The sequence below is a fragment of the Vicia villosa genome, linkage group LG4 (assembly GCF_029867415.1).
Source record: "Vicia villosa cultivar HV-30 ecotype Madison, WI linkage group LG4, Vvil1.0, whole genome shotgun sequence".
In the NCBI taxonomy this organism is placed as follows: domain Eukaryota; kingdom Viridiplantae; phylum Streptophyta; class Magnoliopsida; order Fabales; family Fabaceae; genus Vicia; species Vicia villosa.
The window spans coordinates 7,853,928-7,878,106 of NC_081183.1; the positions used below are offsets into that span (position 1 = coordinate 7,853,928).

General features: G+C 33.5%; 3 protein-coding genes across 3 annotated transcripts; all 3 read left to right on the forward strand.

Moving 5' to 3' along the window:
• Positions 1-512: 512 nt before the first annotated feature.
• LOC131594420 (pentatricopeptide repeat-containing protein At1g62930, chloroplastic-like) lies at positions 513-2,507 on the forward strand. Its single transcript, XM_058866541.1, has one exon. It carries the CDS (start codon positions 588-590, stop codon positions 2,208-2,210), a length of 1,623 nt encoding a protein of 540 aa, XP_058722524.1. The 5' UTR covers positions 513-587; the 3' UTR covers positions 2,211-2,507.
• A 4,505-nt stretch (positions 2,508-7,012) lies between these two features.
• LOC131596747 (pentatricopeptide repeat-containing protein At1g63130, mitochondrial-like) lies at positions 7,013-13,770 on the forward strand. The gene is made up of 2 exons (XM_058869489.1): positions 7,013-8,658; positions 11,757-13,770. The coding sequence occupies exons 1-2, from the start codon at positions 7,044-7,046 to the stop codon at positions 13,505-13,507; spliced, it is 3,366 nt and encodes a 1,121-aa protein (XP_058725472.1). The 5' UTR covers positions 7,013-7,043; the 3' UTR covers positions 13,508-13,770.
• Positions 13,771-20,756: 6,986 nt separating this feature from the next.
• On the forward strand, positions 20,757-22,750 carry LOC131594421 (pentatricopeptide repeat-containing protein At1g62930, chloroplastic-like). Its single transcript, XM_058866542.1, has one exon. The coding sequence runs from the start codon at positions 20,831-20,833 to the stop codon at positions 22,451-22,453; it is 1,623 nt and encodes a 540-aa protein (XP_058722525.1). The 5' UTR covers positions 20,757-20,830; the 3' UTR covers positions 22,454-22,750.
• The last annotated feature ends 1,429 nt before the right edge of the window (positions 22,751-24,179 follow it).

Below are 24,179 nucleotides of genomic sequence, written 5' to 3' on the forward strand. Positions count from 1 at the left end.
TTGTCTCGGTCCACGACGTGTTGTTGGCCGAAACATTCTGATACTGGTAAGATCAATTCTTAATATCATTATCAAAAGCACAAACAAATTAGTTATCTGCATAATACATAAAAACATATTTATTATTGATGTTGTCTCATATCAGGCTGCCCCAATTTTTAGTAAGCAACTCACCATGTACTAAGTAGACATATATAACGATAAAAAGTCTTAATTTCTCTTTTTGTCTATGTTATTTCCAATTGTTCCATGTATTCTCCTCCATAATCTCTGTAAGTTTGTTGTGAATATACATTATGTCCAATATTTTACACACCTATCGATTAAGTTGAATTATCATGACATTTGGCCTAAATTGTTATTAATAATATCTGTTATTTATTTAAAGAAAATAAAAAGCTAGTGCCAATCCACAAAGTTCTTCATAATTTTGCTATTTTTGTCTCTAGGAATAGGATTAAATACTTTTATTATTAGATAACTTTAGAAAACTAAATAATTAAAAAATACTTATGAAAAGTTACAAAGGCATGAAATTTAAAAGGTAGCTAATCCCTTTACTTCTCATTCTCCCAATTTGAAGAAGAATGTCATTGTTGAGATCAAGGTACGTTCTCACTCTTCCTTCTTCCAACTTGTTTCTTGTTCGATTCTTCTCTCACAATCACAATCTTGTTACTGTTGATGATGCTGTTTCCTCATTCAACCGCATGCTCAAAACAAACCCTACCCCTCCCATCTTCAAATTCGGTAAGATTTTAGGTTCTCTTGTTAAGATCAAACATTACAAAACTGCTATTTCCCTTTTTCAACAAATGGAACTTTATCGAATTCCAACCGACATTGTTAATTTGAGCATCTTGATTAACTGTTACTGCCACCTTCATCAACTCAATTTTGCATTTTCTGTATTCGCCAACATTCTCAAGCTAGGTTATCATCCAAATACTATAACAATTAATACACTTATCAGAGGTCTCTGTAACATTGGAAAAATTAAAGAAGCACTTCACTTTCACGATGACGTTAGAGCGAACGGGTTTCAACTTGATCATTTTAGCTATGGGACGTTGATCGGTGGTTTATGTAAAATAGGAGAAACAAAAGTTGCTTTGCAGGTTCTTAAAAAGATTGAAGGGTCCTTAGTTAAGCCTGACGTGGTAATGTACAACACAATCATTGATAGTTTCGGAAAGGATAAACTTGTCAAAGATGCTTTTGATTTATATTCTGAAATGATTGTCAAAGGAATTTCTCCTGATATTATCACTTATAGTACTTTAGTGAATAGCCTTTGTATTGTCGGTCAATTGAAAGAAGCAGTTGCTTTGTTAAATGAAATGTCGTTGAAAAATATTAGCCCAGATGTTAGGACTTTCAATACATTGATTGATGGTTTTTGTAAGGAAGGAGAGGTGGAAAAAGCTAGAAGTGTGTTGGCTGTTATGATAAAACAAGGCGTGAAACCTGATGTTATTACTTATAATTCTTTGATGGATGGATATTTCTTGGTTAAAGAAGTGAACAAGGCTAAACACGCATTCAACTCTTTTGTTCGAAGAGGAGTGAAACCTAATATTCAAAGCTACAATGTTATGATAGATGGTTTATGTAAGAGTAGAATGGTGAATGAAGCTGTGAATCTCTTCAAAGAAATGCATTTGAAAAACATGGCTCCTAACACTATAACATACAATTCCCTTATTGACGGACTTTGTAAATCGGGGAGAATCTCTGATGTTTGGGATCTCATAGATGAGATGCATGACAGAGGCCAACCTGCTAATGTGATCACTTATAATTCTTTATTGGATGCTTTGTGCAAAAACCATAAGGTTGAAGAGGCAATTGCATTATTAAAGAAGATCAAAGACCAAGGGATTCTTCCAAGCATGTATACATACACTATACTTGTTGATGGACTATGCAAAAATGGAAGACTTAAGGATGCACATAAGGTTTTTCGCAATCTTTTGATTAAGGGCTATCATTTAGATACTAAAATGTATACTGTGATGGTTAATGGACTCTGTAAAGAGCGCTTGTTTGATGAAGCATTTTCCTTAATGTCGCTAATGGAAGACAACAATTGCACACCTAATTTTGTAACTTACGAAATTCTTGTTCGTGCTTTGTTTGAAAATGGAAAGAATGATAAGGCGGTGAAAGTTCTTCATGAAATGATTGCTAAAGGTCTACTACAACATTAAAACTAGGGGAGATGTTTTTGTTATTTTGAATTTTAAAACAGCCATCAAATTCTCCAGATCACCGGAACCTCTAATCAAAGGCGTGTCTAGTGTCTAACACCAACACACGTGGTTACATTCAAATTATTTATATTAGTCTTTTAATATTCAGTACATTAGACAATTACTGTTATACCATTCTTGCCAATTATGATCACAGTTGCTTGTTGGATGTATGAATGAATCCTTGGGCTGTTTCTGAATCTAATGGTATGCCTGTATTTGGTTTAACAGTATCCTTATTTAAGGTTTACTAGTGATAGGTTTTGCTTTGAAATTTTATAAGTATAGAAAGATATCAGTCTACTTTCTCAGTCTCTAATATTAAAATTATGTATGTGTCTTGACAATTATTTAAGGGCCTAACATATGGTGTATAAATCTTTATCTAATGACTAATGATATAAACTAATTGATAATAGGCTTCTTGTTTTCCTATTTCAAAGGTCTAACTGTCTTGTGTTTTTAGATCTGCATGATGATTTGTTATAATAAATTATTTTTATTTCAGGCTTGTCTTGCTTCACTCTTTCTCCTTTGTCCTTTTGTAAATATTTATTAATCCTAATCATATAGATTCAATGAAAGGATTAGAAAGTACTTGGTAGTAATGCTTTATGTATAGTACATGGTATTAATGTAGTAATACCGAGAATTCAATTCTATCCATTTCTCAAACTCAAATTAGTTTTATGATTTCTGGTAGTGCTGTTCTACAATGGTTTTAAAATAACTTATCTCCTAAGCCAAATACTCGGTACAGTTTTAGTTCTTGTTCTAATTTTGGAACTTCTTCTGTTATTCTAATTCTATTTCGATTTTTAAACACTTAATAGTGTGTTCCAACTTTATCTCCTAGCATTTGCGTAATGCTTTGATATTTACAACTATAACTTCTGTCATTAGAAAATTTACTTTTGGTATAAGTGCATGTCTTGGCATTCTTTCGTAAATCATTTGTTATGTTGCGGTGATTTAGAAAATGGCATACTGACCTTGTGGCCACTCTAGGATATTTTCTGTGCAAATTCATGTACAGATTACAGAACTAGTGCCTCTATTAGCCATACTTCAATGAGTGTTGAATCTTATCTTTCATACTATTAAAATTTCAACTTTTTTCTCAATTTTTGTTTATGGGCCTTGTACTAATTAAAGTGATTCCTAGAAGCAACTGATTGTTAATCTCTCTCTGCATGCTTGTTAAAAAAATGTGAGTTCTTCAAAACTGCTGCATGATTGGCATTTCAGGTTGTAGTTTTGTGTTATCTTACTATGTGGTGTGGTTGATGTTGATCAGTGAATTGGTACAAGCAATAATTTAGACTTTTTGAGGAGCTTTTATGACAAAGGTTGTTGCTAGAATTAAGAATATGTAGATACTCCTCAAGTGTAACAACTTCTTGGATTGATGTATTATACAACTTTTTAGATTAGTGCTTATTCAATGTATCATTGCAACAATTATAAATACAAGTTGTGTGATCTAATTAACCATAATTTGCATTTCAATGTCTCAGTGGACTTCAAGCATTTCGTGTTCACACCTACAAAAAGCAATACATAAAATGGAAAGAAACTTTTTTTTATTGCAATGAGCGTGGGTAGAGGAAGAAAATCACCGGGCTTACTTTGGACAACTCCAATCTCCAGGATCCGGATTCTCTAACGTTCGCGCGAGAACGTTAGAGTAACTTTTGCTTGTTTTGGACCGTAGGATGAATTATTTAGGTTTGATGATGCCATGTATCTTGTTTTTCACTAGAGAAAATTAAAACAGATAAAGGACAAAATAACCAGCCTTCTAAGTTCTAACCCTTTTGTTGTGAATTTTTCTTCCCCGACTGTTGCCACCTTTCCGTCTTCGGCAACCACTTCTTTTCTACCCCGACCTTCCTTTCCTTGTTCATGTCGTCAACCATTGTATTTCTACTCTTGCAATTCCTGCCTTTCTACTGCGGTCTTCCTCTCCTTATCGTTTAAAGCCAAAAGTTAGGCATTTAGAACTACAAGTAACCTTGTTACATACAGGCTTTAAAATCATGCAATGAAGTATATTGATTTAATGTTTTGAGAGTAAGATTGACCACAAACACATATTGATTTAAAATCAGGCTTATAATTGTTTTGCTTCTCAATAGACCACAAACACATATTTGATCTCGTCGGAACTTTCTGTTTCTATTGCTGGCTGCAATCTTATTTTTCAGTTTGATAGGTCGTCTCGGCTGATTCGGTGGTGTTGAGGTAGCAGCTTGGAATTGTCGTTACACTCGGACTTGTCATGGCTACAGATTCCTGTGTCGATTCATCTCACCGAATTGTATGGTTCTAGTAATCCAACAATGTGTTTATAGAAATTTGTTGAGCTTTGGTTGTTTGCAGTTCTGTTTCGGTGTCAAGATTGCTGGTTTTGGCGGCTTTTATCTCTTCGGCAGCGCCACGAAACTATTCAACAGTGGTGATCTGTATTTCTGTTAGTGGACTACTAGTACTACATTGTAGCCAAGTTGAAGTGTCTGTATAGTTGCTGGTCTAGGTGGTCATGGTTTTGTTAGCCAGATAGATGCTGGTTTATGTAGGTTTATTTTGTCTGTTTTGTTGATAGTTAGGGTGTTCTTTTGTTTTTTTTTTCCATTTTATATCAAGAGGAACAATTATGTTATGTATTACTTTTTAGACATTCATGATACCGTTTTATATAACTCTCTTTTTGCTCTTTCAAAAAAATAAGATACAGTACATACTTAGGAATAAACAAATTGACCATGTGAACAATCTAAGCTTGTGTTGAATCTCTCAATACTCACATACCTCTAACTCATAAGACACTTAAAAACTATCAAACTTGACCAAAAAAACTCTACTTTTAAAACCAAGTATTATTAAGTTGTTAAAAGTTTCAACAAAATTTTAACAACTACCTTGAATTAAGTGTTAATTTTTATCATGGTGCTATCTTACACTATTTTAGTTTTGACAGCCAAATTTCATTTGGAAAAACCAAACCAATAGCTCATACCGTAAAATTATCAGTTTTAACATTAAAGAGTCACAAATGATCTATAAACTAACGCGATAACATAGTGGTAGAAGTGATAACATTAGCAAGTAGAATCCTGATATATACGATGATAATGATGATAACCACAGAACCAACCCCCAAGAGCCAAAATTGCATCACCCTACACCAAAAGATGGCAATAGAATTGTACACAATAGTTGGATATGAAGCCTGAACCATGTCTATAAACCGATAGTTAAGATTGTTTTAAAAAGTGTATTACAAGCATTTCCCTATAGTAGAATATTTACACTAGATTAGATTATCATATATGTATTTCCATCAATTGTCAATATATAATCATATATTCATATGAATGAATTTGACGAGGAGTTTAATAACTGGTGAAACTGTAAGGAACCCCATAGCTATTGCAATAATGAAAGAATTCTAGACTTATCAGAGTCGTAGTGCAAAATTCGCACTACCCAGTTGATATGCAAGCAAAAGAACAAGATGAAAAACAGATAGCAATGAGAAGTAGAAAGATACTTCAGTAGAAGAAAGCCCCAAAAAGTCAAGGCAAGGCAAAGTAGTTGCAAGCAATCTAACACTTTAAATTATACTTCACAAGTCTTTCACTTTTGGCTGACTGAATTAGGCTTTAATAATAGCCCAACCAAGAAAGGCCCATCAGCTTGTCAGAGTGTACACCACCTCCTTCATTGATTGTCCCCGTCCACGACGTATTGTCGGCCGGAACATTCTGATACTGGTAAGATCAATTCTTAATATTATTATCAAAAGCACAAACAAATTAGTTATGGGCACAATACATAAAACCACATTTATTATTGATGTTGTCTCATATCAGACTACCTCAATTTTTAATAAGCAATTGACCATGTACTAAGTAGATATATATAACGATAAAAATTCTTAGTTTCTCTTTTTGTCTACGTTATTTCCAATTGCTCCATGTATGCTCCTCCATAATCTCTATAAATTTATTGTGAATATACATTATGTCCAATATTGTACACACCTATCAATTAAGTTGAATAAAGAAGACCATTGGCATAAATTGTTATTAATAATATCTTGGCTTAATTGCAATTTTGGCCCCCCCTATTATCATTTTTTTTAAAATTTTGGTCCCCCTATTTTAAAATACGAAATTTTAGTCCCTTTATTTTTTAGTTTTTCTAGGATTTTGGTCCCCCAACAAATTCGAAGTCAATTTTTAATAAAATGGAACTCACATTGATGGCTTGTTCAACATAAATCTTAAATAATTGGAACTCACATTGATGGCTTGTTCAACATAAATCTTAAATAAAAATTAAAATTTTTAAACAGTTCACTGCTGAACTAGCACTGACACATCATCAATGTGAGCGTCATTTCATTTAAAATTGCCTTCGAATTTGCTGGGGGACCAAAATCCTCAAAAAACAAAAATATAGGGACTAAAATTCCGGATTTTAAAATAGGGGGACTAAAACTAAAAAAAAAAAATAGAGGGACCAAAATTGCAATTAAGCCTAATATCTTTTATTTATTTAAAGAAAAAAAAAAGCTAGTGCCAATCCACAAAGTTCTTCATAATTTTGCTATTTTTGTCTCTAGGAATAGGATTAAATACTTTTATTATTAGATAACTTTAGAAAAGTAAATAATTAAAAAATACTTATGAAAAGTTAAGGGAAATATACTTAAAAAGTTACAAGGCATGAAATTTAAAAGGTAGCTAATCCCTTTCCTTCTCATTCTCCCAATTTGAAGAAGCAATGTCATTTTTGAGATCAAAGTACGCTCTCTCTCTTTCGTTTTCCAACTTGTTTCTTATTCGATTCTTCTCTCACAATCACAATCTTGTTGCTGTTGATGATGCTGTTTCCTCATTCAATCGCATGCTCAACATTAACCCTAACCCACCCGTATTTGAATTTAACAAGATATTAGGTTCCCTTGTTAAGATCCAACATTATTCAACTGCTATTTACCTTTTTCAACAAATGCAACTTCGACGAATTCCAATTGACATTGTTAATTTGAGTATCTTGATTAACTGTTACTGCCACCTTCATCAACTCAATTTTGCATTTTCTGTATTCGCCAACATCCTCAAGCTAGGTTATCACCCTGATACAATAACTATTAATACACTTATCAGAGGTCTCTGTAACAGTGGCAAGATTAACCAAGCACTTCACTTTCACGACGATGTTATAGCCAACGGGTTTCAACTTGATCATGTTAGTTATGGGACGTTGATCGACGGTTTATGTAAAATAGGAGAAACAAAAGCTGCTTTGCAAGTTCTTAAAAAGATTGAAGGGTCGTCGGTTAAGCCTAACGTGATAATGTACAACACAATCATTGATAGTTTCGGAAAGGATAAACTTGTGAATGATGCTTTTGATTTATATTCTGAAATGATTGTCAAAGGAATCTCTCCTGATGTTATCACTTATAGTACTTTAATGAATAGCCTTTGCATTGTCGGTCAATTGAAAGAAGCAATTGGTTTGTTAAATGAAATGTCGTTGAAAAATATCAGCCCCAATGTTCGTACTTTCAGTACATTGATCAATGGTTTTTGTAAGGAAGGGGAGGTGGAAAAAGCTAGAAGTGTGTTGGCTGTTATGATAAAACAAGGCGTGAAACCTAATGTTATTACTTGTACTACTTTGATGGATGGATACTTCTTGGTTAAAAAGGTGAACAAGGCTAAACACATATTCAACTCTTTTGTTCGAAGAGGAGTGGAACCAAATACTCATAGTTACACTGTCATGATAGATGGATTATGTAAGAGTAGAATGGTGGATGAAGCTGTGAATCTCTTCAAAGAAATGCATTTGAAAAACATGGCTCCTAACACTGTAACATACAGTTCCCTTATTGATGGAATTTGTAAATCGAGGAGAATCTCTGATGTTTGGGATCTCATAGATGAGATGCATGACAGAGGCCAACCTGCTAATGTGATCACTTATAATTCTTTACTGGATGCTTTGTGCAAAAACCATAAGGTTGACGAGGCAATTGCATTATTAACAAAGATCAAAAACCAAGGGATTCATCTGGACAAGTATACATACACTGTACTTGTTGATGGACTATGCAAAAATGGAAGACTTAAGGATGCAGGGAAGGTTTTTCACGAGCTTCTGATTAAGGGCTATCATTTAGATGCTAAAATGTATACTGTGATGGTTAATGGACTCTGTAAAGAGCGCTTGTTTGATGAAGCATTTTCCTTAATGTCGCTAATGGAAGACAACAATTGCACACCTGATTTTGTAACTTACGAAATTCTTGTTCGTGCTTTGTTTGAAAATGGAAATAATGATAAGGCGGTGAAACTTCTTCATGAAATGATTGCTAAAGGTCTACTACAACATTAAAACTAGGGGAGATGTTTTTGTTATTTTGAATTTTAAAACAGCCATCAAATTCTCCAAATCACCGGAACCTCTAATCAAAGGCGTGTCCAGTGTCTGACACCAACACACGTGGTTACATTCAAATTATTTATATTAGTCTATTAATATTCAGTAAGTCAGACAATTAGTGTTATACCATTCTTGCCAATTATGATCACAGTTGCTTGTTGGATGTATGAATGAATCCTTGGCCTGTTTCTGAAACTATTGGTATGCCTGTATTTGGTTTAACAGTATCATTATTTAAGGTTTACTAGTGATAGGTTTTGCTTTGAAATTTTATGAGTATAGGTAGATTTGCTTTGAAATAAACAAGCTTCATGTATACATGGTATGGATGCAGTAATACTGAATTCCATTCTATCTATATCTCAAACTCAAATTAGTTTTATGACTTCTGGTAGTGCTGTTCTACAATGGTTTTTAAATAATTTATCGCCTAAGAAAAATACTTGGTACAACTTTAGTTCTTGTTCTAATTTTGGAACTTATTCTATTATTCTGTTTACGAGTCTTGTACTTATTAAAGTGACTCCTAGAAGCTAATGATTTGTCTGTGCATGCTTGTTATAAAAAAAATGTGATTTCTTCAAAACTGTTGCATGATTGGCATTTCAGGTTGTAGTTTTGTGTTATCTTATTAAGCTGTGCGGTTGATGTTGATCAGTGAATTGGTACAAGCAACAATTTAGACTTTTTGAGGAGCATTTATGACAAAGGTTGTTGCTAGAATTCATAATATGTAGATACTCCTCAAGTGTAACAACTTCCTGGATTGATGTATTATACAACTTTTTAGAAGAGTGCTTATTCAATGTATCATTGCAACAATTATAAATACAAGTTGTGTGATCTAATTAACCATATATGGATGCAATCTTATGACACTTTTTTAGCATATATATATATATATATATATATATATATATATATATATATATATATATATATATATATATATATATATATATATATATATATATATATATATATATATATATATATATATATATATATATATATATATATATGAGCGTGTAATCTGAATGAATAAACAAATTATCCCTTCACAAACTCTCACAAACAAACACACACCGCAACGGTTAAGTGATATTTTCAAAGGTGAAGAAGCTATTAGCTTAGCATTAAAGAAAAGTATGAGAAAGAAAATTGGACACAAGATGCATCTGTAACAAATAATTTTACAATCAAAAAACACAATCATGACCTCAACAAAATTAAGCCTGGTGGTATTTTTTAATCAGTTTCGTCTCCTCCAAATATGCTCTTCATCCTCATTGTTTGGTTGTTCTTTATGCTGTTTAATATTGCACTTCAAGCATTACATGTTTCTCGCATAATTGTAGAAATCGCTCCTACAAAAAGCAATACATAAGAACAGTAATTAACAGTTTTAGCAACAAAATAATTAAAGAGTCACAAAGGATCTATAAACTATTGCGATAGCATAGTGATAGAAATGATAACATTAGCAAGTAGAATTCTGATATATACAATGATAATGATGATAACCTACATGAAATGAAGTAAAAATAAAGGGAAAATAGGTTATTAAAGGGAATGAGATCATAATCAAAATCATAACAAATATGATCGCCGCAAAACCAACCCCCCAAGAACCAAAATTGCATCCCTACAACAAAAGATGGCAATAGAATTGCACACACCAGTTGGATATGGAGCCTGAACCATGTCTATAAACCGATCATTAAGATTGTTTAGAAGAGTGTATTACAATCATTTCCCTATAGTAAAATATTTACATTATATTAGATTATCTAATTCAATTGTTAATATAGTCATACAATCATATGGATGAGTTGGGGTATTATATGAGTCTGTCCATAGATAGCCCTTTCCGAGCCCCCATAGCTATTGCTGATAACTATCTAAGTATTCGGGGCATTATATGACTTTACTCAGTCACTCCGCCATGCAATACTAGCCGGAGAAAAAAATAAATGCAAAAAGAGAAAAACAATTCAGAATCATAAGAGAACTTACTTGATTAGGGAAGAAATGAAGGATCAAAGGTGAGTTCACGACAACAACAATAAACAGGAAGCAAGAAGAGACTTAGCACTCTAAGGCAAAACGGAGTGAAGGGGAAAGCAAAATGAGCAATTGCCTTCCCCCTTGTCTTATTTATAGGTCAAAATTCCTGCGCGGGAAAACGTGACACCGCTTGGGGTAGCGTGTCGTCGTTATGACTCATAATTACTCATACGCCTAGGTCTAATTATGACGCATTTAATAGCTGTGACATTGTCTTGAAGGGACGAATCATTGTCTCTTCAAGTCCTATCAATTCTCCATCTTCCTAAATGTCGGGTACCCATAGTCGATCACAAACGACAAACTTTCGTATTTTCTCACGAGCACATCCTCGGAGAATTGTTTGAGGCGAATGCACGAGCAGAGATATAACTCGCGAGCAGACCTAGATGCTCAGCCTGAGCACAAGCAGAATTGTCACCTGCAAAATTCGTCTCCTAGATGTGGTATACAATACCTCCAACAATGAGCTTGTGCGTATTCAGACCCTTGTGAAACGGTCTACCAGGAGACACTAGAAACTTTTTCTAGTTCTATTCTCAAATCCTGTTTCTACCTCTTCACTCGTTCTTACTTGAGCTTAAGAGTGTCTGAAGATACACCCCTCTCCCGTTGATTGTCCCGGTCCACGACGTGTTACCGGCTACTGCTAAGATCAATTCCTTATATCATTATCAAAACCACAAACAAATTAGTTACCTGCACAATACATAAAACCACATTATTTATTATTGATGTTGTCTCATATCAGACTGCCCCAAATCTTAATGAGCAACTCACCATTTACTAAGTAGACATATATCACGATAAGAAGCCTTAGTTTCTCTTTTGTCTACATTTTAAATTGTTCCATTTTTGCTCCTCCATAATCTTTAAAAGTGTGTTGTGGATATACATTGTCTCTAATATTTTACACACCTGTCAATTAAGTTGAACTAACGAGGCATTCTACCTAAATAAGTTATGTCAATTAAGTTATGCCAATCCACATAGTACTTCATAATTTGGCTATTTTTGTCTCTAGAAATAGGAGTAACTTGGTGTCGCATTTTAAGGCACGAAATTTAGTCCCCTCTTTGCCTCTCTCCCAAGTTGAAGAAGCAATGTCATTGTTGAGGTCAAGGTACGCTCTCTCTCTTCCTTCTGCCAATTTGTTTCTTGTTCGATTCTTCTCTCACAATCACAATCTTGTTTCTGTTGACGATGCTGTTTCCTCATTCAATCGCATCCTCTATATGAACCCTAACCCACCCATCTTTGAATTCAACAAGATATTGGGTTCCCTTGTTAAAATCAAACATTACTCAACTGCTATTTCCCTTTTTCAACAATTGCAACTTCGACGAATTCCAACCGACATTGTTAATTTGAGCATCTTGATTAACTGTTACTGCCACCTTCATCAACTCAATTTTGCATTTTCTGTATTCGCCAACATCCTCAAGCTAGGTTATCACCCTGATACAATAACTATTAATACACTTATCAGAGGTCTCTGTAACAGCGGCAAGATTAATGAAGCACTTCACTTTCACGACAACATTATAGCGAAGGGGTTTCGACTTGATCAAGTTAGTTACGGGACGTTGATTAAAGGGTTATGTCAAATAGGAGAAACAAAAGCTGCTCTGCAGATTCTTAAGAAGATTGAAGGGTCGTCTGTTAAACATAATGTGATAATGTACAACACAATCATTGATAGTTTCGGAAAGGATAAACTTGTGAATGATGCTTTTGATTTATATTTTGAAATGATTGTCAAAGGAATTTCTCCTAATGTTATCACTTATAATACTTTAGTGAATACCCTTTGCATTGTCGGTCAATTGAAAGAAGCAGTTGGTTTGTTAAATGAAATGTCCTTGAAAAATATTAGCCCTAATGTTTGTACTTTTAATACACTTATTGATGGTTTTTGTAAGGAAGGAGAGGTGGAAAAAAACAGAAGTGTGGTGGCTGTTATGATTAAACAAGGCGTAAAACCTAATGTTATTACTTATAATTCTTTGATGGATGGATATTTCTTGGTTAAAGAAGTGAACACGGCTAGACACATATTCAACTCTTTTGTTCGAAGAGGAGTGGAACCTAATACTCAAAGTTACACTGTCATGATAGATGGATTATGTAAGAGTAGAATGGTGGATGAAGCTGTGAATCTCTTCAAAGAAATGCATTTGAAAAACATGGCTCCGGATACTATAACATACAATTCCCTTATTGATGGACTTTGTAAATCAGGGAGAATCTCTGATGTTTGGGATCTCATAGATGAGATGCATGACAGAGGCCAACCTGCTAATGTGATCACTTATAATTCTTTACTGGATGCTTTGTGCAAAGACCATAAGGTTGACGAGGCAATTGCATTATTAAAGAAGATCAAAGACCAAGGGATTCTTCCGAGCATGTATACATACACTATACTTGTTGATGGACTATGCAAAAATGGAAGACTTAAGGATGCACAGAAGGTTTTTCACGAGCTTCTGATTAAGGGCTATCATTTAGAGGCTAAAATGTATACTGTGATGGTTAATGGACTATGTAAAGAGCGCTTGTTTGATGAAGCATTTTCCTTAATGTCGCTAATGGAAGACAACAATTGCACACCTGATGTTGTAACTTACGAAATTCTCGTTCGTGCTTTGTTTGAAAATGGAAAGAATGATAAGGCGGTGAAACTTCTTCGTGAAATGATTGCTAAAGGTCTACTACAACAGTAAAACTAGGGGAGATGCTTTTGTTATTTTGAATTTTAAAACAGCCATCAAGTTATCCGGATCACTGGAACCTCTAATCAAAGGTGTGTCTAGTGTCTGACACCAACACACATGGTTACGTTCAAATTATTTATATTAGTCTTTTAATATTCAGTAAGTCATACAATTACTGTTATACCATTCTTGCCAATTATGATCACAGTTGGATGTATGGATGAATCCCTGGCCTGTTTCTGAAACTAATGGTATGCCTGGATTTGGTTTAATAGTGTCATTATTTAAGGTTTACTAGTGATTGGTTTTGCTTTGAAATTTTATGAATATAGATAGATATATTGCTCAGCGTATAATACTAAAATTATCAATGTATGTGTTTGTCATATCTGAAAGATAACTTAGCACTTGTACAGTTAAGTAGGATTCATATTCCTTACTTTCAATAGGTATGATCAAACATTTCAATAAGTTGCTGCAATTTATTGTCTTCTCCTGTGCTGCTTGCTAATAATTTCTTATTTCAGAGTATCATCAGCAGATGCTACAAGAATATCCCCGTAGTGGAAATTAAACAAACTTCTTGTATACAGATGGCTGTCGTAATACTGAGAATTCTATTCTATCTGTTTCTCAAACTCATCATTAGTTTTACGATTTCTGGTAGGTGCTGTTCTACAATGGTTTTTAAATAATTTTCTCCTAAGCATAATACTTGGTACAATTTTTGTTCTTGTTCTAATTTTGGAACTTCTGTTATTCTCTTTGAATCTAGTACTAATTAAAGTGACTCCTTGAAGCAAAACTGACTGTTAATTTGTCTGCTCATGCTTGTCATAAAAAAACTGTCGCGTGATGTTAGATCAGTGAATTGGTACAAGCAATAATTTAGACTTTTTGAGGAGCTTTTATGACTAAGGTTGTTGCTAGAATTAAGAATATGTAGATAGTCCTTAAGTGTAACAACTTCCTGGATTGATGTATTATACAACTTCTTAGAAGAGTGCCTATTCAATCTATCATTGCAGCACTTATAAATACAAGTTGTGTGATCTAATTAACCTTTTGATTTGCCTTTGAATTTGTTTCTGTTGCAACTACACTCTTATTTTTTGCATATATGAGCATCTAATCTGAAGGAATAAACAAATTATCCCTACACAAACTCTCGTCAAACAAACGCACCGCGATGGTGAAGTGATATTTTCAAAGGTGAAGAAGCTATTAGCTCAACATTAATGAAAAGTATGCGTAAAAAAAATTGGACATATAATTTTACAACCAAAAAACACAATCATGACCTCAACAAAATTAACCCTGGTGGTTTTTTAACTCAAAATCATAAATTAAAACATAAAAGCTCAGGAACAATTGCAAATAGAGTTAGATTCATGGCTAATTCTGTCTATAATATTTGCAATGAAAAAACAATAACCGAGAGTTACCAGAAAAAAATTAAAGAGCTATAAGCGGTTATTTTTCTAAATTGGAGAGGTGAATTTATATAATTTTGGAAAAAGGTTATGAAGAGGTGCTTTTATACCATTTGGGAAGAGGTTGTGAAAACTAAGTAGATTGAAAAAATGAGAATGATAATGGATTAATTGAAGTTATGTGGGATTACTTGAAGTAATGGGTTTATATAAATTTATTATTAATTAATTAAAAATTATTTAATTAATTATAGAAATGGTGGGTTTAATACTAATTTATTAATTATTAATAATTTTATTTAATTAATTGGTAAAAAATGGAGAAGTTACCGATCGTTAGTTGGTACAGTGGTGATTGACGCTGACCACGGTTTCGATCCCCCGCAACTGCGATCGGGAGGGGGATGAAACCACTTGATACCAGAACTCTCCCCGAACCGGACTAAACCGGTGGTTTAAAGCCAAAAAAAATGGAGAAGTTAAGTGGGATTACTTGAAGTGGTCGATTTATATGAACCTATTATTAATTAATTAATTGAAGAAATAGTGGATTTAATAGTAATTAATTAGTGAAATTACTTGAAGTGGTGGATTTATATGAACTTATTATTAATTAATTAAAAATTATTTTATTAATTAAAGAAATATGGGTTTAATAATAATTAATTTAATTTATTGAGGAAATGAATAAAAAAATTGAGTAGAAAGAAGTTATAGGTGTACAATTTAGGATCATTTTTAGTGGGATGAAGTTATATGATTATGTTTGGAATTGAATAATATTTTCAAGTATCTTAAAATTATAAGCACTAATCTCTTTATATAAGACTATTCTAATCTATTGGGTCTGACTAATGGACTAAAAGCCCGAATATAAATTACTACTAATAATAATAAAAATAACTTATTTACAACATTCCCCCTCAAGTTGGTGAATGAATATCTATCATTCTCATCTTGAAAACAATCTTTTCAAAGTTATTGATGTTCAGCTCCTTAGTTAGAAGATCTGCAATGTTATCCTAAGAAGAAACATATGGAGTGCAAATAAGACCACTATCTAACTTTTCTTTGATGAAGTGTTTGCCAACTTCAATATGTTTGGTTCTATCATGTTGTACTAGATTATGGGCTATGTGTTTACCAGTGATTTCTGATAAACAATTGCTAGTCTTCTAAATTGTTTAACTTGGTAACTTACAGGATCGACTAGATTGATCCTAGGACATGTGTCTCAAAATTTTAGTATTCTCTATGTTTATTTCATAAGTGGTCATGTTTCTCATTCATGTAAGAACAAAAGCCTTCTATAAAAGAAACTAAGTATTATCTAAGAATTGAGAAGATATGTAAAGTTGAATCTAAAAAGGTTTATAAATATTGTAAAGTGCAAAAAAGTAAAGGATTCAACAACAAGGTAAAGGAAAGTGACTGAAAGTAAAGGAAAATAAATGGCGAAAGACTGAAATAGATGAAATTATAAATGACTTTAGAGTAAAGAAAACAATGGTGTTTTCATAAAGTAAGGTCAGGAAGTAGAGAAGGCTCCTCTTCCTTACTTATATTCTCCCCCTGAAGATGAGTTTGAAGGACGTAACTTTCTTGTTCATGGAAGGGACATCTCGAGAGACAAAGAATTTATGAGATGGTGGATGATAATATTTGTAACCCTTTTGGGTAGAACTGTATCTTATAAAGACACATTTTAACGCTCTGGGATCAAGTTTCCCTATACCATCACTATGAATAAGGAAAAACGACATACACCCAAATATTCTAGGGGTCAAATTACTTGAAGTAGACACATTATGATAGAATGAGGATTAGAGAGTAAATGATGAATGAGATCGATGCAGTTAAGACAGCTTCAGGCCAATATTTCTTAGGGACTTTATTTTGGAATATCATAGCACGTGTTTGGTATAAAAAGTGCCCATTCCTTCTCTCAGCAATCCTATTTTGTTGAGAGTTTTAACACAAGAAGACTCATGAATAAGACCTTCTTTTTTACAGAAAGAATTAAGACTGTGGTTAAAGTGGCATTATCAGACCTAATTCTCTTAATACTCATACCAAAATGATTTTTGACCATAGAGAAAGAAAAGTAAAGAAACACATAACAAACTTTAGATTTTGTTTTAACAAGTAGACCCAAGTAACCCGACTTCAATCATCAATAAATGTTACAAATCAATGACCACCTAATATATGTGGAACATTCAACGAACCCCAAACATCAATATGAATTAAGTAAAATGGAAAAGTACTCATTTTATTACTGACCGGAAAAAAGACACGCTTGTGTTTAGCAAATTGACACACCTCACAACAAAGACTCTCCACAGCTATACTTTTAAATAAATAAGAAAATAATTGTTTTATGACCTTAAATGATGGATGACAAAGGTGACAATGATACAGATATACCTTCTTTCTGTTGAATTTAATTGATTCTGAATAAAAGGATTTGTTGTTGCTGAATAGATTTGGAATTGAATAATATATTTCAAAATTCCAAAAATGCCCTGTGTTTACGGAAGTGCATTTCCAAAGTCACCTTTTAATAAAAAAAAGGTGGTTTCAGATGTGCACTTCCGAAAATAACTTAATTTTTTGAAAAAAAATGTGATTTTGGAGATGCACTTCCGAAAACACCATTTTTTTGAGAAATGGATGTCTTTGGAGATGCATATCTGAAATATTCCAGTTTTTGGTCTTGGAATTTTTCGGATATGCAATCTGAAAAAACTCAATAATTATTAAAAAATTAAAATCAAGGTGAATCAATACAATTAATAATATAATTAATTGTATTAATTAAAAAAATCTGAAAAAAATACTTTATTGATTCCAAAAAAACAAGGATTACAAAGCGATCTTAACTGATCCAGCTAACAAAACAGACAAAGAAACCAAAAGGGCCAAGAATTAAGCAGTCATGAAACTAGCAATAAGGCTTCTAAGGTCTCTTCATCCCCAACTTCTATAAACTATTCTATCAATGATGCTATCAATAATCTTGTCTCTATCAACCTTCTTATCAAAACAAATTCCATTTCGATAAGCCCATACCCCATTTAAGGTTTCAGCAAGCGCAATTCTGAAAATTTTGGCTCTCCAACCTTTCCCTTTTCCCTTGCTATAGATCCAGTTTAAATCCTCATTCCAACTCCATGGAGTATGCTGAATTTAAATCCAATTTAAGACATAAATCCACATACTCTTCAACTCCTCACATTCAAAGAAAAGATGTTGAATAGTTTCTTCCTTGTTGTAGAAAACGCATTTACTATCATGAATCATACCAAATCTGAACAACCTATTCTTGGTTGCAAGCTTCAAATGGCAGAGCAGCCATAAGATAAAAGTAGCTCTTGGAGTAGCAGGGTTAGAAAGAATTAATTGACTCCAAGGAACAGTAGGGGAGATAAGAATAGCTTTATACACATCACTGCAGAGGAACTTCTTCCTCATAGACATGTCATTCCACAAAGCTTGGTTATCTTGACTGAATCCCCTTTGTTTCAATATTGCCCTCATGATCCAAGTGCAACTAGGAGTGATTTGCATATCCCAAATGTTCTTCCTATTAAGATAGTAAGCATTAATCCATCTAACCCAAAGGCTGTCAGTTTTATTACAAATGTTCCACAACAGCTTGATCATGGTACACTTGTTCCAAATAAGAAGATTAATGATTCCAAGCCCACCTTGCTTTAGAGGTTTACACACATCAGTCCAAGCAACTAGACTTTTCCTGCTGCTGTAGTCCTTACTGGTCCAAAGAAATTATCTACAAATAAAGTCAATCTTCCTAATAACAGTTTTGGGAAAAGGGAAACATAATATCCAGTAATTAGCCACTGAAAAGGAAATACTTTTAATAAGAAGGAGCCTACCTGTATAACTTAATAGCTTAGAGGACCAATGACTGATTCTTGACACAATCTTATCAATTAAGACCAAATAATGACTAACAACCAGTTTTTTAGAAGTTAGGGGAACTCCAAGGTATCTAAAAGGAAGAGTACCCTCTTTGAAGGAACTCCAAAATATCATTCTTAATATCAGGAGCTACAAAACCAAAGTAAATCTTACTCTTTGAATTGTTAATCTTCACACCAGTGGAGCTCAAAAAGTTGTGGAAAGTCTTGAGGATGAGCTTAACTGAACTGTGGTCCCCTCTAGAGAAAAAAGAACATCATCAACATACATAAGATTGGTCAATTGGATTTTCTCACATTTTGAATGGTGCCTAAATCCAGGATTAGTCTGCATTTGGTGAAGCTTCCTATGAAGATATTCCATGAGCATGGCGATGAGGTAGGGAGATATGGGATTCCCTTGCCTTCTGCCTCTTTTGGCTAAGAGCAGCTGGGATAGAGAATCATTGATACTAAACCTGTATGAAACAGAAGTTGGTGTCACTAGAATCCAATTAATGAATTTAGAAGGAAGCCCCATCTCTTGCATAATAGTTTATAGAGCCATCCAATCTATCATGTCATAAGCTTTTTGCATATCAACTTGGATCATACATATAGGAGGGCCTCCATTTCCAGAATAACCTTTGATTAATTCATAGGCCAAGAGGATGTGACTGAGAATCTGCTGTCCAGGAATAAAGGCAGCTTGACTAGGGATGACAATGCTAGCAATGACATTACTTAGTCTGGCTGTAAGGATACGAGAGATAATTTTATAGACAGTAGTGCAAGCAAATATGGGCCTGAAATCTTTAATACATTTAGCAGACTGAGTTTTAGGAACAATAGTCACCATAGTACAGTTGAATGCCTTGTACAATTTATCTTTTTCAAAAAATTCGTGGATGGTAGCTATCCGATCATATTTAAAGATATCACAGCCGCTCTAGAAAAATTTAGCTGTGTAGCCATCTAACCCCGGGGCAGAAGTGTCATATATCCCTTTGAGAGCATTAAACACTTCATCATTAGTAACAGGCTTTGTCAAATTAATACTCTGCTCCCGTAACAGGCTTTGCACTACCCAGTTGATACACAAGCAAAAGAACAAGATGAAAAATAGATAGCAATGAGAAGTAGAAAGATACTTTAGTAGAAGAAAGCCCCAAAAAGTCAGGGCAAGGCAAAGTAGTTGCAAGCAATCTAACACTTTAAACGTACTTCACAAGTCTTCCACTTTTGGCTGACTGAATTAGGCTTTAATAATAACCTAACCAAGAAAGGCCCCTCTGCTTGTCAGGTATTCTAATTCTATTTTCTAATCCTATTTCTACCACATTACTCGTTTTTACTTAACTTCGGAGTGTACACCACCTCCTTCGTTGATTGTCTCGGTCCACGACGTGTTGTTGGCCGAAACATTCTGATACTGGTAAGATCAATTCTTAATATCATTATCAAAAGCACAAACAAATTAGTTATCTGCATAATACATAAAAACATATTTATTATTGATGTTGTCTCATATCAGGCTGCCCCAATTTTTAGTAAGCAACTCACCATGTACTAAGTAGACATATATAACGATAAAAAGTCTTAATTTCTCTTTTTGTCTATGTTATTTCCAATTGTTCCATGTATTCTCCTCCATAATCTCTGTAAGTTTGTTGTGAATATACATTATGTCCAATATTTTACACACCTATCGATTAAGTTGAATTATCATGACATTTGGCCTAAATTGTTATTAATAATATCTGTTATTTATTTAAAGAAAATAAAAAGCTAGTGCCAATCCACAAAGTTCTTCATAATTTTGCTATTTTTGTCTCTAGGAATAGGATTAAATACTTTTATTATTAGATAACTTTAGAAAACTAAATAATTAAAAAATACTTATGAAAAGTTACAAAGGCATGAAATTTAAAAGGTAGCTAATCCCTTTACTTCTCATTCTCCCAATTTGAAGAAGAATGTCATTGTTGAGATCAAGGTACGTTCTCACTCTTCCTTCTTCCAACTTGTTTCTTGTTCGATTCTTCTCTCACAATCACAATCTTGTTACTGTTGATGATGCTGTTTCCTCATTCAACCGCATGCTCAAAACAAACCCTACCCCTCCCATCTTCAAATTCGGTAAGATTTTAGGTTCTCTTGTTAAGATCAAACATTACAAAACTGCTATTTCCCTTTTTCAACAAATGGAACTTTATCGAATTCCAACCGACATTGTTAATTTGAGCATCTTGATTAACTGTTACTGCCACCTTCATCAACTCAATTTTGCATTTTCTGTATTCGCCAACATTCTCAAGCTAGGTTATCATCCAAATACTATAACAATTAATACACTTATCAGAGGTCTCTGTAACATTGGAAAAATTAAAGAAGCACTTCACTTTCACGATGACGTTAGAGCGAACGGGTTTCAACTTGATCATTTTAGCTATGGGACGTTGATCGGTGGTTTATGTAAAATAGGAGAAACAAAAGTTGCTTTGCAGGTTCTTAAAAAGATTGAAGGGTCCTTAGTTAAGCCTGACGTGGTAATGTACAACACAATCATTGATAGTTTCGGAAAGGATAAACTTGTCAAAGATGCTTTTGATTTATATTCTGAAATGATTGTCAAAGGAATTTCTCCTGATATTATCACTTATAGTACTTTAGTGAATAGCCTTTGTATTGTCGGTCAATTGAAAGAAGCAGTTGCTTTGTTAAATGAAATGTCGTTGAAAAATATTAGCCCAGATGTTAGGACTTTCAATACATTGATTGATGGTTTTTGTAAGGAAGGAGAGGTGGAAAAAGCTAGAAGTGTGTTGGCTGTTATGATAAAACAAGGCGTGAAACCTGATGTTATTACTTATAATTCTTTGATGGATGGATATTTCTTGGTTAAAGAAGTGAACAAGGCTAAACACGCATTCAACTCTTTTGTTCGAAGAGGAGTGAAACCTAATATTCAAAGCTACAATGTTATGATAGATGGTTTATGTAAGAGTAGAATGGTGAATGAAGCTGTGAATCTCTTCAAAGAAATGCATTTGAAAAACATGGCTCCTAACACTATAACATACAATTCCCTTATTGACGGACTTTGTAAATCGGGGAGAATCTCTGATGTTTGGGATCTCATAGATGAGATGCATGACAGAGGCCAACCTGCTAATGTGATCACTTATAATTCTTTATTGGATGCTTTGTGCAAAAACCATAAGGTTGAAGAGGCAATTGCATTATTAAAGAAGATCAAAGACCAAGGGATTCTTCCGAGCATGTATACATACACTATACTTGTTGATGGACTATGCAAAAATGGAAGACTTAAGGATGCACATAAGGTTTTTCGCAATCTTTTGATTAAGGGCTATCATTTAGATACTAAAATGTATACTGTGATGGTTAATGGACTCTGTAAAGAGCGCTTGTTTGATGAAGCATTTTCCTTAATGTCGCTAATGGAAGACAACAATTGCACACCTAATTTTGTAACTTACGAAATTCTTGTTCGTGCTTTGTTTGAAAATGGAAAGAATGATAAGGCGGTGAAAGTTCTTCATGAAATGATTGCTAAAGGTCTACTACAACATTAAAACTAGGGGAGATGTTTTTGTTATTTTGAATTTTAAAACAGCCATCAAATTCTCCAGATCACCGGAACCTCTAATCAAAGGCGTGTCTAGTGTCTAACACCAACACACGTGGTTACATTCAAATTATTTATATTAGTCTTTTAATATTCAGTACATTAGACAATTACTGTTATACCATTCTTGCCAATTATGATCACAGTTGCTTGTTGGATGTATGAATGAATCCTTGGGCTGTTTCTGAATCTAATGGTATGCCTGTATTTGGTTTAACAGTATCCTTATTTAAGGTTTACTAGTGATAGGTTTTGCTTTGAAATTTTATAAGTATAGAAAGATATCAGTCTACTTTCTCAGTCTCTAATATTAAAATTATGTATGTGTCTTGACAATTATTTAAGGGCCTAACATATGGTGTATAAATCTTTATCTAATGACTAATGATATAAACTAATTGATAATAGGCTTCTTGTTTTCCTATTTCAAAGGTCTAACTGTCTTGTGTTTTTAGATCTGCATGATGATTTGTTATAATAAATTATTTTTATTTCAGGCTTGTCTTGCTTCACTCTTTCTCCTTTGTCCTTTTGTAAATATTTATTAATCCTAATCATATAGATTCAATGAAAGGACTAGAAAGTACTTGGTAGTAATGCTTTATGTATAGTATACATGGTATTAATGTAGTAATACCGAGAATTCAATTCTATCCATTTCTCAAACTCAAATTAGTTTTATGATTTCTGGTAGTGCTGTTCTACAATGGTTTTAAAATAACTTATCTCCTAAGCCAAATACTCGGTACAGTTTTAGTTCTTGTTCTAATTTTGGAACTTCTTCTGTTATTCTAATTCTATTTCGATTTTTAAACACTTAATAGTGTGTTCCAACTTTATCTCCTAGCATTTGCGTAATGCTTTGATATTTACAACTATAACTTCTGTCATTAGAAAATTTACTTTTGGTATAAGTGCATGTCTTGGCATTCTTTCGTAAATCATTTGTTATGTTGCGGTGATTTAGAAAATGGCATACTGACCTTGTGGCCACTCTAGGATATTTTCTGTGCAAATTCATGTACAGATTACAGAACTAGTGCCTCTATTAGCCATACTTCAATGAGTGTTGAATCTTATCTTTCATACTATTAAAATTTCAACTTTTTTCTCAATTTTTGTTTATGGGCCTTGTACTAATTAAAGTGATTCCTAGAAGCAACTGATTGTTAATCTCTCTCTGCATGCTTGTTAAAAAAATGTGAGTTCTTCAAAACTGCTGCATGATTGGCATTTCAGGTTGTAGTTTTGTGTTATCTTACTATGTGGTGTGGTTGATGTTGATCAGTGAATTGGTACAAGCAATAATTTAGACTTTTTGAGGAGCTTTTATGACAAAGGTTGTTGCTAGAATTAAGAATATGTAGATACTCCTCAAGTGTAACAACTTCTTGGATTGATGTATTATACAACTTTTTAGATTAGTGCTTATTCAATGTATCATTGCAACAATTATAAATACAAGTTGTGTGATCTAATTAACCATAATTTGCATTTCAATGTCTCAGTGGACTTCAAGCATTTCGTGTTCACACCTACAAAAAGCAATACATAAAATGGAAAGAAACTTTTTTTTATTGCAATGAGCGTGGGTAGAGGAAGAAAATCACCGGGCTTACTTTGGACAACTCCAATCTCCAGGATCCGGATTCTCTAACGTTCGCGCGGGAACG